The sequence below is a fragment of the Salvia miltiorrhiza genome, chromosome 3 (assembly GCF_028751815.1).
Source record: "Salvia miltiorrhiza cultivar Shanhuang (shh) chromosome 3, IMPLAD_Smil_shh, whole genome shotgun sequence".
Classification (NCBI taxonomy): domain Eukaryota; kingdom Viridiplantae; phylum Streptophyta; class Magnoliopsida; order Lamiales; family Lamiaceae; genus Salvia; species Salvia miltiorrhiza.
Window position 1 is genome coordinate 59,073,818 of NC_080389.1, and position 16,537 is coordinate 59,090,354.

General features: G+C 34.6%; 3 protein-coding genes and 1 non-coding gene across 4 annotated transcripts; 3 read left to right on the plus strand and 1 right to left on the minus strand.

Annotated features, from left to right (window-relative positions):
* Window positions 1-405: 405 nt before the first annotated feature.
* LOC131014863 (uncharacterized) lies at window positions 406-2,769 on the minus strand. The gene is made up of 2 exons (XM_057942990.1): window positions 2,562-2,769; window positions 406-1,254 (listed from the first exon to the last, which is right to left on the minus strand). Exons 1-2 carry the CDS (start codon window positions 2,617-2,619, stop codon window positions 635-637), a joined length of 678 nt encoding a protein of 225 aa, XP_057798973.1. The 5' UTR covers window positions 2,620-2,769; the 3' UTR covers window positions 406-634.
* A 1,234-nt stretch (window positions 2,770-4,003) lies between these two features.
* Window positions 4,004-4,075, plus strand: TRNAP-AGG (transfer RNA proline (anticodon AGG)). Its single transcript has one exon. It is a non-coding gene; the product is annotated as a tRNA-Pro (tRNA).
* Window positions 4,076-10,714: 6,639 nt separating this feature from the next.
* Window positions 10,715-11,814, plus strand: LOC131014865 (uncharacterized). Its single transcript, XM_057942991.1, has one exon. The coding sequence runs from the start codon at window positions 10,899-10,901 to the stop codon at window positions 11,670-11,672; it is 774 nt and encodes a 257-aa protein (XP_057798974.1). The 5' UTR covers window positions 10,715-10,898; the 3' UTR covers window positions 11,673-11,814.
* A 1,491-nt stretch (window positions 11,815-13,305) lies between these two features.
* On the plus strand, window positions 13,306-14,464 carry LOC131019073 (uncharacterized). The gene is made up of 2 exons (XM_057947754.1): window positions 13,306-13,632; window positions 13,880-14,464. Exons 1-2 carry the CDS (start codon window positions 13,306-13,308, stop codon window positions 14,462-14,464), a joined length of 912 nt encoding a protein of 303 aa, XP_057803737.1.
* The last annotated feature ends 2,073 nt before the right edge of the window (window positions 14,465-16,537 follow it).

The following is a 16,537-nucleotide window of genomic DNA, read 5'->3' on the forward strand; positions in this document are numbered from 1 at the left end:
TAATGTTTCGAGATATATCAATGCAAGAAAAGTCAATATTCTCTTAAATTCAGCTAAAGTGGAATTTATTTGGAAGTGTTAGGCAAAGTGCTATGCAAACTTTCGTTTCTTTTTCTTCTTTCTCTGGCCATATATTAAAAGGAGAATAATACCTAATCTTTATCTGCTTGATAGGCCAACAACTCAATAGGACGGCCAAGTGGAGCAAACAACAATATTCAATACTACAAAATCATGTTTTTTTTTATCTTATATTCTAATAACATTATGACAAACTACACATATAAGGTAATACAACCAACACATATTTATTTCACATATGAAGCTAATATAACCAAACAGAGGAATCCAAAATGTCAGTGTGTGTTAAATATAACCCAAAAATAGGACAAAGAAAAGTTCAAAAAGCCACAGTTTCATAAAATGCAGAAGGATAAACTCACTATTGCAGACAAAATGCGTTCAATATCATTATGTATAACTCGAGCAGATGTAAACCTAATAATTCATCGATGTACTTATTTGACGAAAAAAGTTTACCCAGTAAACGGCATCAGTATATCTCCATACCTACAGAAGCAGAAGAAAAACTTTGACCATCGAGTTCTGCAGATTATACGTTCTTGGAGTTGGGCTATTGTTTCTGAGGGGTTAGTTTTGCCAACAACGCCTTGTTGTAGCAGTGCTCAGTGTCGACAAAATAGAAGTTACCATTAGCCTGGAAAGACACATAAGGCCTTTGGGTCTGTGCAGGTCTGATATCTGCAAACTTGACGGTCTTCGGGACAAATGTCGCCATCCATGACATCATTTCAACCTCGAAGCTGTCGGAGCCTGGCTGCCATCTGAGTTTGTGAACATAAGGACTCACGAACCAATGAAGGGCTGCAGTTGTTGAGGCACTTAGAACTACGACAGTAGAGGCCACTGCATACTTTAGGATAACATTCATGTCCGGAGATGTCATGAAAGTGATCACAGGACCTAACGAAGCAGAGAGGCAGCATGTGGAAAGTGAGAGAAGCTTCACTTTCTTGATAGTACTTGATATAGGACCGTAGTAAACAACCTCCCTCTCCTTTTCTTCATTTCCATCTTCTCTTCCTTTACGAGGTCCAATACTAATCTTATCGTCATCTTCTGCTACTGCAGGTTGAGATGCCCAGCGCACATGGGCATAACGGGCGGTAGGGTTGGCATCAAATTTGGCACGGGACACATGAGACCAGGGGAGGACCTTAGTAACGCGATCACCTGTTGCAGTAAATATGATGAAAAAATAACTTAAAAGTAAGCAAGTCTGCAGTATCTGAGTTTAATGAGCTACGAAAACGAAAAGTAAACCGACTGTAAGAAAAAAGGTACCGAAGGGGGAATAAACAAATCCCACAACATAAATGAAAATTAATTAAAGATCAACACCTCTTGGCTTGGATGAACACAAAAAATCAAGGATCTGCACTTGAATCTTCAGTGACACTAAGGCAACATCCTAATTAAATCTGGGAAAGTTACTCTGCTTCTATCTTATTATGGGACGAAACTAACTCCCTTCACTGTGCAATTTCAGAAGGAAGATAAACTTCATAATTGATCAAATGAAGGGAAATAGGCATAAGTATCATTAATTGGTCAAATTACATTACATTTTGAGCAACAACAACATGAACATAACCAGTTTGCAAGCATCAACAAGACAAATATTGACTGTATCAAGCTATTCTTTTATCGAATTTGGAACTCTTTACCAATGTGATCCTCAACTAACAATGGTGAGGGCTTACTTAAAGCCACAGTTTCTCCGTCAATTTGGTAACATGTAAGGTAAGGTCAAGAAAAAATGACTTCTTACGCTAAGATGCTCCAAATAAGCCAGTGTTAGTGTTATTTGAGAAATTTTCCTTAACCCATAAAAACATTTTAATCCTCACAAGTACTTATCAGCCGTTACTTCAGATAAAACTTTTTCTCCAATAAAATATCCAAATGTGTTCTAATTCTTCGCATATTCTTCAAATCTGCTAAAAATGCATTCTCTCAAAACATATTGTCCTGAAATACTCGAAATAACACCAAGCAACTAATTAATTGACTTTTGAAAATAGAAAATTAAGTTAACCTCTCCTTGTTTATCTAATACAAATACCTTTTTGGGAGCTTACAAACTCTAATCTAAACATTTACCATTTTAGGAAACATCAAAAGCTCTCAGTTCTCGAACATCCTTACGAATCACAGAAAATAGACGGAATGAGTACTAGATATTATGGAGAGTGTTTGACAGATTAAGATCATCAAATTTAACGGTTGCTAGTAATTCTAATTTGACTATAAATATTACAAAAGCAAATGAGTTGATTTAGCTAGAACAAAAATCGAGATACATTTTATAAGCTTTTGGACATTCACATAATCATTCATCGATCTGATTCGCCTAATTTCAGCTCAAATCGAACTGGCTACAAATGAGCCGGAAAAATCTTCGCATAATTGAACAACAAATATAAACACATACAATACAAAATGAAACACGAAATCAAGATTGAAGTTAGCAAATGAACCTGAACGAAAAGCTCTAGATTGAGATCGAACCAGACGTAGCAGGGCAGTCCTCGTCATCTCAACTTCCAATTTTGGTTCTCAAAAAAACAAAACAAAAATAAACCTCCAATTTCAATTTAGGGCTAAAAATGATAAACCCAAGCTTTTGTTATTCTACATCTACACTAGAGCGACAAATGATAAACCCTTCAAATATACTCCGTGTCCGTGTGTGTGTCTAAGTGTGTTAATATATTATGTTTATTTATAATTTTTTATATTTCATGAATATATATAGTTGAATTTTAAATTTTTTATTTTTATAAAATAATAATAAATACAACCTACGAACAATTATACTAAAATAGATGAGCAATAATTATAACATTTAAATATTTTTTATACACTAAATGGAGAAATTAATTCGAAAAAATTACGCCAACAAACAATTATAAATTTTCCAATCAATATAAAAAGTTGTTTCGCCAATCAAAATAAATTATATATATATATATATATATATATATATATATATATGTTTAGGCGATTTTAACTTTGCTAAAAGTTTGATAGCAAGTGTGACTTATTTGCAATTATTACAGTTTAAATAGGCTACGAATATAGTTGAGAATTATGTAATTGATATTGTAATGTAATTTCGGCATATATAAGATCATTTTTTGGGATAATAAGCCATTATGTACGTTAGTAACGTTATACATATATTATTCGGGGGTGAATAATCATTGCAAACTTATTTTATGTATAATATAAAAAAATCAATTAATCCTCTTTCATCAAACCAAAAATAAAATAAATAGATAAGGAGTAACAAACAGAGATGATGTTCCATGCGTTATTTGGGGAAAATAATAATGCGACGTCTTCGTATATATCTTGCAATAATCTTCGAAAAATATATCTTTGTATATTTTATTGCAATAATCTTCAAAAAGTATATTTGGATTGCAAATCTGCTGATTTCATCTTGATTGCTCGAAATCGGCCCAAAATAGCAAAAACACCCTAATATATTTTGTCTTAATTGCGGAAAATAATACACTATTTATTCAAAAAATTATAATAATTGACTAAGAATATTTAATCTAGTTTAATTTCAACGGCTGATTTTGCCAAAATTTATCATCATGCTCTATCCAGATATTATTTGAGAGAATTATTATTTTAGAATAGTTCATTTTTCTTTTTTGAGACTTGAATAGTGCATTATTTATACTAATAACTTTAATGTACCATATTGTTGTCAATACATTTTTCTAATTATACCTCCTTAATAACGTTAAATCATATTGAAATATATAAATACTACTATTACACAGAGTTAAATAAAATTAGGGGAAAAATATTTTGCTAATCAATTCTGATTATATATAGGTATATTTATAGTAGACCCATTTCATTTTAAACTTTGAATATATATAACAAATTATCGTATATATGCGGGCATTTGGTCTAGTGGTATGATTCTCGCTTAGGGTGCGAGAGGTCCCGAGTTCAATTCTCGGAATGCCCCTTCCACTACATATAGAGTTATCTTTTGCTACTTATAAATTTTACCCCTCACGTTTTCTGTTACTTTCTTCTTTTCTTTTTTTTTAAAGCGTTTTCTAACCTTAACCAAGACATGGAACTCAATCGACCCATTAGAACCCGAAACATTTTGGGAGTACAAAACTTGGCCCACATCATAAAACCAAGACATGGAAATCCAATTGGCCCATTAGATATGGAATCCAATTGGCCCATTTTGGGAGTATAAAACTTGGCCCACATCATAAAACCAAGACATGGAATCCACTCATGTTTGACACTTCTACTAACAAGTTGGTATATACTAGTATACGCTCATTCGTGCGATGCACGACAAACGATAAATTTAAATAAATAAATATAAATAATAATAATAATAAAATATAAACAAATACAACATATGTTTTAAAAATATAATATAACAATTAAGATCAATTACTCAATAAAATCTTGAATATAAAATTATAAATTTTCAATTTATACAAAGTGTAATGAAAATTTGCATTATGCATATTATTATATAGTATTATACATCATAATAAATATTTTCATACACAAACATAAATAAAAAGTTGTAATTTTTGTAATGAAGAGACAAAAATAAAATATTTTATACTTTTCATAACTTATTCGTTTTAAATTCGTTTTTGATTATTTTTATACTATATTGAATTTAAGATACATATGATTATTTTTTTCACGAATCAAATTTGATGACGTTTAGAAAATAAATAAAATATAATAACATAAAAAGCAAAAAAAAAGTGAAAAAATTGGTGGAAGAAGAGAGAAAAAAGAGAGGGAAAACATGGAGGGGAAAAACTTCTCTTTTATATACTATATAGATTGTCAATTCTCAATCTAATATTAAATTTAATTAAGACATAATAATAACAGATATGTTAATATAAAGAAATATAAAAATTCATACAAAACTTTAATAAATCTAAATCATATTAGAAATTAATTTTTTAAGATTTAATTAATTAACTATCTATAAATTTATATTAATATAAATTTCAACCTTTAAAATTTATTTTTAAGCTAAAGAGTTCTAAAATGAACAAATATAAGACTAATCTTTTTAGTTACATTAAATTGTTATAGCAAAAAAAAAAAAATAGAAAATATTAAAAATGATGTCTAACAAAAATAAAAAAATAAAATAAATAAATATTAAAAAAGGAATGAAATAGAAAAAAAAATTGAACTTGTTATTCAAAGAAAGGAGGTAGGAGAGAGGAGAGGATAGATGAAAGATGAGAGAGAGAAAAAAATTGTGACTTTAAATGATAATAATTTATTTATTTTATATTTATTTTTTATAATTTTTACATCAAATTAAAGATCTTATCATTAACATCCATATAAAATATTTTTTTATAAGTAACAGTTGATGAATTTTAAAAAAGAATCAAAACAAAATATGCAAAGTAAAGAGAGAAATTTTTGTAGAAAAAATTCGTGCATGTTTTATATATATAGATTAACTAATAGATATTTAATGAGTAAATAGTGGGATAGATTGTAGGAGAGAGAATATAGTTTTTTTTATAGGAGAGAGAAAAATTGGCCGTAAAATTTTACCGTTAAATTGCTCTTTTATATTATATATAGATGTCGATAGAAAATTATTGGCATTCAATAACTGATGTGATATGGTATATTAATCACCGATTTTCCTGTTTTCAAGTAATGAGAATTGTAAATGAATTTTGCTTACTGGAACCGGACCATAATATTATAGATAGGTTTAAATAAACATTACTTTTATATTTCTTTTCTTCTTCTGTGTAAATCTATTTTATATTGACCGTGAGCCTCCTTTAAATCAATTCTGCGTCCGCCCCTAAATATATTTAACACCCATATATAGAAATTATGAGTCAAGTGTATATATCAATAAATACTCGGTCTCAAAAAAATCAATAGCAAATACTCCTTCGTCACATCATCATAGTCTGCTTTACTTTTTCACACATATGAAGAAAATACAATAAATAATGCTTGAGAAATATGTAATTATTTAATTGTCCTTGTTTATTTTATGGTTAACTATATTTAAATAAGATTATTTGAGTAAAAAAAATATTTAATGTTAATTTAATTTAGAAAGTAAATTAGTATATTCGAACATCTAAATAAAATGAATAAAGAACTATGAAGGTGGGACGGAAGCAGATAATATAACACGAAACTCCTGGCAGGCAGCTCCAGTGCTTCTAGAATGGGAAATATATAAATTTATTACAATTTCAAAGCCTCGTTGAATCGTGCGTAGAAGGTATGTTGATTGGGATGGCTCATTCATCTAGAAAAAAGCCTAATACTAATATTTGCGCGTCATTGCCTCTTTCTTAGGTTGTTTCCTACCTTACAACCAATAATATTTTCCTAACACTAATTTTCCACTCATTGACATCTCATTTGGTATTTTACTTATCCGATCTTCTTCTAGTAATATTTTGGCAACTCTAATTAATATATATATGAGAGGAATTTAAGACGAACGGTACCGCGACTAAGTCTCTCAATTTTTCAAGTTTCATTTTCTTTATTTAATAAATTCAAACTATTGGCATTTCCAATAGATTGACACGTGGTGCTTATTTGGTTGATTTTTTATTTGTAGCCACATTAAATTTAGTTACTTTAAAGAAATCATACATGATCATATTAATTTATAATATCAATCTAACGTTGTGAAAAAAGAGTTTTAGAGATACATACTCATATTTAATTCAGATTCTGTTATCAATTTAATTTTCATGTTTAACTTAGATAGATAAAATAATAAAGTTAATCTCTTATTTACGTAAATAGATTAGAATTTCGAATACCTCAAACAAATTAATAATTTATATCATTTGAATTAATTTACTCAATTCATATACTAGCTCAACCACAAATATTACAATCACACAAAGTTGTCACTTTAATTACAATTTTTGTGACAAACGAACAAGAAATATATGAATGGAACTATAATTTGGGATCATGAGATTATCATCTACATTTTTGAGCATGGAGCAATATTTGTTACCATCACCAACAGATACTAATAACTTATTACTGATATACTAGATGATTTATAACAATTATACAATGAAACCATGATAAATAAATCAAAAACGCAGTTTTTTATTTATCTAATCATGACTATATAGAATGTTCTTAGGGAAAAAAATGTAAATTATTTGTCACTTAAATTTGTCCCTCTCCTCTAGAAGCAATATGAGCGTGGTATATATATATCGATACACACACATTCATTTGAACAACCATTCCCACATATTCAATCCCATTATTACATCACATTCAAGAAAAACACACTCTTACACTAAAACACCTTCGTCATCTTCACCATGAACGATTTCCAACAAGAAGATGACCAAGAAGAAGCTCACAGACTCTCTTTCTGCGATCTCCCACTCTCCGCCGCCACTCCCGACATTCCCCCACCGCCCTCCGTCGAACCCGACCACCTCTTCGAATTCTCCGCCTCCGCCCACCCCCACTTCAACGACATCATTTTCTGCGGAAAGATCATCCACGGCGGCGGCGGCGGCGATCGAGATCATCAGCTCAACGAGTTTCAGAAGAGAGACTACTTCGCCGCCGTCAAATCCCAATCCCTCCGCAAACCCGACCGCGACGCGGCCGAGGTCCGGCGGCTCTCGGCCTCGACCCGGTTCGGCGGCGACACGGTTTACCACGCGCAGCGGGTGAACATCAGTTCGCTGACGTCGATGTCGGCGAAGTCGAGGAGGAGGATGTTCATGTTCGGGCCGGTGAAGTTCAAGCCGGAGATGGAGCTGGGCGCCATCAAGCAGAGACAGGGGAAGTTAGCGGCTGCGGCGGAGAGCGGCGCTGGGAAGAGCAAGAGCCGTTGGGGGGTGGTGCAGTCGGGTTTGAGTGGGAGATCGCGGTTGGCGAGCGTGTTGGCTAGGTCGTTGGGTTGCATTCCGGTGGCGGGCGGCGGCGGATTGGAGCGCTGGGTGGGTGTTGCAAATTAATTCACGGAAATGTTTGAGTGGGGCCGGGGTTTTGATAATTGATTGATTTATTTATCTTTTAAATAAAGAGTTGGACTTCGTCTAAAACGAAAAAATATTGTGTATATAAAGTTGAATCAAGTTAAAGAGTTCTTTGTAGTTAAAAAAAAAAAGTTAATGAGTTCTTTCCCCCTCAAAAAAAAAAAAAAGCTAGTTCTTTGAATATGTTTTTTAGGGCAAAAAGACTTGATATATTAACATTGTTTATAAAACTAATCATAGATAAGAGATCATATAATATCCAGCAAGGGTGAGCTAGAATAAAAACACATTTTTTTGTATAAACTATAAACGAATTAAAATGTATGAATTCTATGTAGAACACATATGAATTGACTGTGTAATTGTATGAATTGCGAAAAATAAAATTTTCGCTACCTTTTGGATTCAAACTCAGGGTCTGAATTCATCCAACAAGGTGATGAATCAACCGTAGATCTTGATGATCTAAGGATTGAAAATTATTCCTATTTTATACAAAAAAAATGTGTTTTTATTCTAGCCCTCCCCATATCCAGCATTTGTATTATCTCCAACGCAATACTCAACTTAGCGAGGGATATCATTCATGGAGCTAGAGATTGCTTTCTTATGGTATTTTTCATGCTTATAGATTGACTAATAGAGCTGCGCATTGTCTTGCTCAATTTGTCTGGACATTAGCAAACACTTTTGTGTTGGATTAACGATCAGGGCCGAGTTCACAATTTATCGATAAGGGGGGCTGAACTTGAAGGTATGCACGGGGTTCGGGGACGATAGCCCCTGAGCCAAATTTTTTCCGATAGTTCGTATAGTTTATTTTTATGTTCAAGTAAAATTTTAATGGACTTAGAATTAGAATTCAATCACCGATAATAATAAATAATTGTTCTCTTTTTATTGATTCAATAAAAAAATATATTGAAAGCATATAAAAAATTATCTTTATGTGGATTTAAAAAAAAAAATTTATCTTCTGCAAAAATAAATATTTTTATGAAAGCTGGACTAGATTATAAGCTTAACTATATAGATATTAGATATTCCCGTCAAAAAAAAAAACTATATAGATATTAGACTAAATATATTTAATACATATAAGACAAAATTTTGGGATTGCACTGGGCTAGAGTGCAGCCCCAATGAAAATCTGCCACTGTACGATTTTTCGGGTTGGCTTGTGGCTATTACTAACGCTGACATGTATGAATAATATACCTCTTTTGTTATTGTTTTTTTTAAATACATTTCTTTTTACTTTTTTTAATTAGTTGGACACTTGGACTTTATTTTTTGATTTTTTGGGAAGTTTCTTTTAGTTGGACTTAAAATAAGCAAATCCACCATAATTTAGAATAACAACGAGTGTGTAACGAGTTAATATATACTTATTGAAATTGTACCTATCCAATATTCATATGTCTCATACACACACAAAGTCAGAATTCGTAGAGACACTTATAATGAAACTAGTGCAGAAAATAAAGAACACAAGAACACCAACAATTGTTACCCAATTCGGTGATAAAACACCTACGTTTGGGGGGCCTCGCCTAGTTCAAACAATTCACTAGTGATGATAAGACATACAAAAGACTTACACGCGAAGACTCGATCTTCCTAGCCTCTATATATCTTCCCAAACCACCACCTACGTGAACAAAGTAAGAGCAAGATAGAACTTACTCACATAACGTGACTGCACCTCAATCCACGTTCAACTCCAAAGCAAAATATCACTCCAACAGGTTGGAGACGAACTCACGCTTACAAAGAGAACAAGCGTGAAACAACAGCATACCCTCACAAACTGTATGCTCTCTCTTTGCACGAAAATACTCTCTCAAACTAATAAGAATAACAATAATTGCAGCAACCGCCTCAGTCTACTTCGTCTTCAATATATATGTAATCCCACGAGGATGTTTAGTTGAAGTAGAACTCTTGGAAAGAAACTTGCAACACAAATTAGGGTTCACAGAAATCCTGGGTAGAAGGAGTCCAAGACAACAAGGAGAACCAACAGAAATATATTCGAAAATAGGCTAAAGTAAATATCCAACAATTAAAATCTCCAAAATCTGCAAGTATAAGCTGCTAAGGACTAAGGAGTCTCCAGAAACTTGTAACACATGAAGCCACTCATTATGCAACAATAAGTAAAACTCATGAAGACACTCCTTCTAATCTACACAATGACAACAACATTGAGTAAAATAAAAATTCAATACATAATAAATATTACAACATAACTCATTATTTATATTATATATTATTGAGTCATAAATAATTATTTAATCTCACTTTATAAGTCATAACTAGTTCATTAATTATAGCCCAATTGTCATACCAATCCCAAAATTTCTCTCATGCATACTTTATTAATTAAATCTCTCTTACTCTTGACAAATTAAATATATCCCTAGAAATGATTACATAATTTCTCTTATTTCATTCTAAACTATTTGTTTTTTAACATATAAGACCAATTAAATTTTTTAACACCAATATCCTAAAAATAATTATAACATTTTTCTCTTTTAAACTTGTTTTCAACATTTGCACCTAAACCTTGAGACCTTTTTTTTTTGAATTAAAACCTTGAGACCTATTAAAATTAGACAAGTGAACTCGTTATTAGAAAGACCAAGTCCACATACATGTGTAATTTGTCGGTTTTGCCCTTACCCTACAAGAAACCGTAGCAACAAAGAAACTGACCACCCCACCCCCAACCCCTCAAACACACACATATATATACACTATGCTATGCAAGTCCCAAACCATTCACACACACACACACACACTTATTTTACCTTGTGCAACTTCTCAATGGAAAAAATGATAGCAGAAAACTACGCCGCTCTCTCTCTTGAAGAAGTAGAGAGAGAAGATGAAGAAGAAGAGCCCAAGCGACTCTCTTTCAGCCATCTCCCCTCGCCGCAAAACAATTCCGGATCATCATCCACTCCCTCGGCCCGGCCCGACCTCCTCTTCGAGTTCTCCGCCGCCGACCTCGCGGCCGCGCCGACGCACTCCTACCACAACGACATCGTTTTCTGCGGCAAGATCATCCACGACGACGACGAGGAAGAAGAAGACGAGCTGAACGAGTACCAGAAGCGCGACTACTTCGCCACCGTGAAATCGAAATCCCTCCGCAAGCCCTCCTCCCCGGACTCCGAGCACCGCCGGCTCTCGGCGGCGACGCGGTTCTCCGGCGAGCTGGCGCGGCCGAAGAGCGCGGACGTGGACGTGGACTACCACGTGCAGAGGGTGAACATAAGCTCGCTGACGTCGATGTCGGCGAAGTCGAGGAGGAGGATGTTCATGTTCGGGCCGGTGAAGTTCAAGCCGGAGATGGAGCTGGGCGCCATCAAGCAGAGGCAGGCCAAGCTGGCGGAGAGCGGGAGGAAGGGCCAGTGGGAGATGTTGAAGTCCAGCCTCAGTGGGAGGTCGCACCTCACCAGCCTCTTCGCGAGGTCGTTGGGATGCATTCCGGCTGTCCGCGGCGGGGACCGGCGGTTGGGTGCGGCCAACTAGCCGTTGTCTTATTTGGTGGGCTTGAATGAAGAGTTTTGACTTCATTGCGTGTGATTGTGAATTAAAGAATGTCATATGCTCTTTATTTTTAATTATTTTTGTGTATAAAAAGTCTAATTTGAAGGGCTTGTTTTATTTCTTATATTTCACACTTCACTAGTATACGCCAATTCGTGCGATTTACGACTGACATCGAAATTAAACGATAAATTTAAGTAAATAATAATTATAATAATTAAATAAATTTTAAAATTATTTGATAATGAAAATTTACACTATGCATACATTATTCATCATAATAAATATTTTTATACACATATATATAAATAAAAAGTTATAAATTTTAATGAAGAGAAAGAAAATAAAATATTTTAAATTTTTCATAACTTATTCATTTTAATGATTTTTATAATATATTAAATTTAAGATGCATATGGATTATTTTTTCATGTTAATTCAAATTTGGTGACGTTTAGATATATAGATTTAGTGTGAATCTTTTATTTTATTTTTTCAAATATAAATTAAGGGCCCTATTCCTATAGTTTCGGTTTGGATTTCTTTATTTTATTTTCTATTTACATAATTTCATATTTTGAGCCATAATTTCTCTATTTGATTTAATCGATTCGATTGATTAGTCGATTGCAACTGCTGATGTGTTTGTATGCAAATTCAATTGGTGAAAACAATGTCAAAGATGCAATAATTGATTTTTTTTTTTTTGTTTACAGTCCCATAATTTTCTCAAAGCAGTATTTAATAAAATACTCCCTCCGTCCCATTATTCATGGCTCAAAACTTTTCGACACGGGTATTTAGGAGAGTTAAAGTAGTTATAAAAGTTATAGGGACCACAAGATTAAGCTATTTTTTTCTATTCTTTTAATCCTTAACCCATTTCCTTAATAAAGTGAATTTAAACAATAAATTAAACATGGAAAGTTGAAATGCCTTAAAACTGAAATGCCTTAAACTGAAATTAAAAAGGCGGCAGTACAGAATGAAAAAGTGGCGCCAGAATAGAAGAATTTTAAGCAACACATTTCATAAATTAGCCCAAAAAAAGGCGGCAGTACATTTGTGGAACTTTAAATAGAGAGGGCTGCTCTCATTTCATTCTATCGCCCAACACTTACAATCAAAAAAAAAGAAGTTGAGGAGGAAAGATTTGACAAGTGAAGAAAGGGCTGCTCTCATTCAATTCTTGATCATCGAAAGCAAGAATGGCAAGCCACCACGAGGCAAAATGAAGGCTGCCGAACTCAAGTTCGGCGTCTCTCGGCGAACCGTGTGTCGTCTTTGGGCTGAGGCAAAGCAAAAATAGATCAACGGTCAGTTTATAAGTTCACAAAGTAGAAAAATTTGTAGACCAAGGAAAAAAAGAGTACAAATTGATCTAGAGTTAATTGCAAGCATTGAGTTATCTAAAAGATCAACCATACGAAGATTGGCTAGCGGAATAAACTGCAGCAAGAGTACCGTAGGTAGGTGGATAGATCAGGGGCTGATCAAGGCTCATACAAGTGCTATAAAACCTGACCTAACAGCCCCAAATAAGCTGTTACGGTTGAGGTTTTGCTTAGACAATATTGAGTATGACAGGCTGCAAGATAAATTGAAGTTCAAGAGCATGTACAACACTATCCATATCGATGAAAAGTGGTTCTACATCACCAAGGCTTCTCACAGATTCTATTTAACTCCAGCAGAGGCTGAGCCACATAGAAGTTGCAAGAGTAAAAAGTTCATAAAAAAGGTGATGTTCGTGTGTGCGGTGTGTCGACCAATATTTGGTGATGATGGGAGTGTTCTTTTTGACGGGAAGATAGGAATCTTCCCTTTAACAGAAATGGTACCAGCAAAGAGGTCAAGCAAGAATAGAGCAGCAGGGACACTTGAGCAAAAGCCAATTGAGAGCATAACACAACAAGTAATGAGAGAGTGTTTCATCAAGCAGGTATTCTGGAACAGAACTCTTAGTGTATGAATTCTGCATTTATGATGAATGTAACAGAATAGGGGGATGCATGAGTTATGCATTTATGATGAATGGAACAGAAACAAGTGATTTAATGTATGAATTCTGCATTTAAGTCACTTGCACAGAATATTCTGCATTTAATGGATGAAGACTGCATTTAAGACAACAACATATATATTCTGCATTTAGGTGATGAATATTCTGCATTTAATGTATGAAACAGCTTGTTCCAGCCATTAAAGCCAAGTGGCCTTCATTTGCAAGCAAGATTATCTTTATTCAACAAGATAATGCTAGGCCACATATCAAGAATGAGGACAGAGAGTTCAGAGACTGTGCAACAGCAGATGGCTTTGACATCAACATCATACATCAGCCTCCAAACTCCCCTGACAATAATATAAATGACCTTGGATGGTTTAGGGCTATTCAAAGCCTGCAAACAGAGAGTGTTTACTTTGATGTGGATAGCCTAGTAAATGCAGTGGTTTCTTCCTTTAATGAGCTTGCACCAATGACATTGAATAAGGTTTTCCTAAGTTTGCAGGGTTGCATGATAGAGATCATGAAGGTTAAGGGGCAGAACTGCTACAAACTTCCACACATGAAGAAGGATGCACTATTAAGACAACAACTTCTTCCTCAATGTTTGGAAGTTCCAACAGACCTGGTGAAAGAGACCATAGCCTATCTACGGGAAAAAGGGGAAGTGGAAGGCATTGAAGAGCTCGAACATCGTTTAGGTATTCACCAAGCAACAGTTGAAGGCATTGAACAACAATTCAATGCCTTAATGTTGCTTGAATAGTGCATATGCGGATGGTTTTTTGTTTTTTGTAAATGCCTATATGCATAGTTGAAAGGCAAGAAGTTGTGCATAGTTCAAAACGTTTTTGTTGCTTTTTTAGTGCAACAACAAATGGTTTTTTGTTTTTGTAAATGCAGTTTACACACTTAAGAAGTTGTAATGCAGATGGCAAGAATGTAATGCAGATGGCAAGTGTGAATGAACTTAGTTCTTGGGTAGTCACCAACACTACTCTACCTTGTAGAGTAGTGGGCATCAGTCCCATGAAATCAGTAACAACAGATACTACTACACCAACAGCAGATAAGTACTACACCAACAGCACCACCCACACTCCAAACATCACCACCAAATCAGTAACAACACACCAACATGCTCAAGGCACCAACTAAACCAACATCACACAATTCATACTCGTACATCTCATTATTAATCATAGATGCATTTTTTTAAAAAAATATGAGCAAGTTCTTATCATTTCAGCAATGAAATCACCCATTAAACCCCTAGGTCTCTTGCATACAGCCACAAGATTACATTTTCAAATAGGCACAAATTCACCAAAAACATGGAAGATCTCACCCAAAACAATTCAGGAAGCAGTGTGGCGAGTAGTCGACGGTGGCCTTCGGATGCCGTGAGCCACCACTCGTCGGATTTCCCTCCCAATTCCTCCGTTTTGGCCCCTGTTTCCTCCGATTTAACCCATGATTTCGCCGCCAAATCTTTCGATTTGGCATCGAATCTAGGGGTTTCCTCGCTCAGAAAAACCGATGCCCATGATTCGTAACAGAGAAGATCAGTATATTGACCTAAATCAGGGGACTGATTAAATGAGAGAGGTAAGGATGGGGTTTCATACTTTCTCATCCTTGCGGGACAAGGGCGGCGATAGATCGTAGGTCGGAGCGGAGGGGACGGACTTTCTTCGCACCTAAGCTCTCCTTCATCTTCAACCTCAGATGCACCGAGCCACGACTCCTGGGAGGCCGCCGTCAACGCCTCCGACATGGAGAACGGGAAGTACACAGGCGGCGAAGCGTCGATGAAGCCGAGCGAATCTTCGGTATCGGGGATCCACTCGTCGCTCAGATACTCTTTCCAAGAGAAGGAACGCTTCATCACTGCGATTAAGGGCGGCAATAGAGGCGGTTGAGGGCGGCACAATTTAGGGTTTCAGCCACAGGAGGGCTGCGCATATGAGAGAGAAAGAGAGCATAGAGCGGCGGAAGGAATTGAGGAGGAAAGATGTAGATTTAGGGTTTCTAATTTTGCCTTATATAGTTGCCTTAATTAAGTTGTTAATAGTTCCCTAATTATGTCCCAAAAAGGAAACGAGCCAAGTAGCTTGGGACGGCCCAAAAAGGAATACGAGCCATGAATAATGGGACGGAGGGAGTAATTACATTTCGAACACTATTTATTTATTTATATACCCAATTTAAGTCGAGATATATATCAAACCTTGCTAAAGAAAATAATTTCATTGACCACTCATTTCTTCCTCCATTAACCTTGTCGCTTAAGTTAATTTTCTCGACAGATTATAATGATAATGAAAAAGAATTAATTTTCTTCTTTTGTGTTTTTACTGAAATAAATTAGGGAGGAAATCTAAAATACCCACCTTTTGCAAACTACATTTCCCATATACCCACTTTTTCAAAATGATTTACCCCATACCCATTGTATTATTTTAATATTTCTTACCCTGAAAAAAGCTGTGCATAATGATTGGGCGTGTGATTTGCAGTGTGGATTTCCGTGTACTGAGTGATTCCGTTAGTTATTGTTTGCGCATAGTCAAAACTCTGCGCAATTAATATGCGCAGAGTTAATATTGGTGCGCATAGTTGAATTAAACTATGACCAATTTGCGCATCAATTTGGTCTTGCGCATTATTGCAAATCAATATTTCAATAATTAATTCTTGCGCATAGTTGGTCTTTGAATTAAACTATAAGTAAGTATGCGCATATTTTAATTCTTCCGCATAGTTGGTTTGTTTGCGCAGAGTTGTTATTTTTTGCGCATAGTTGCTTTAATTCGGTAATATTAATTTTGCGCAGAGT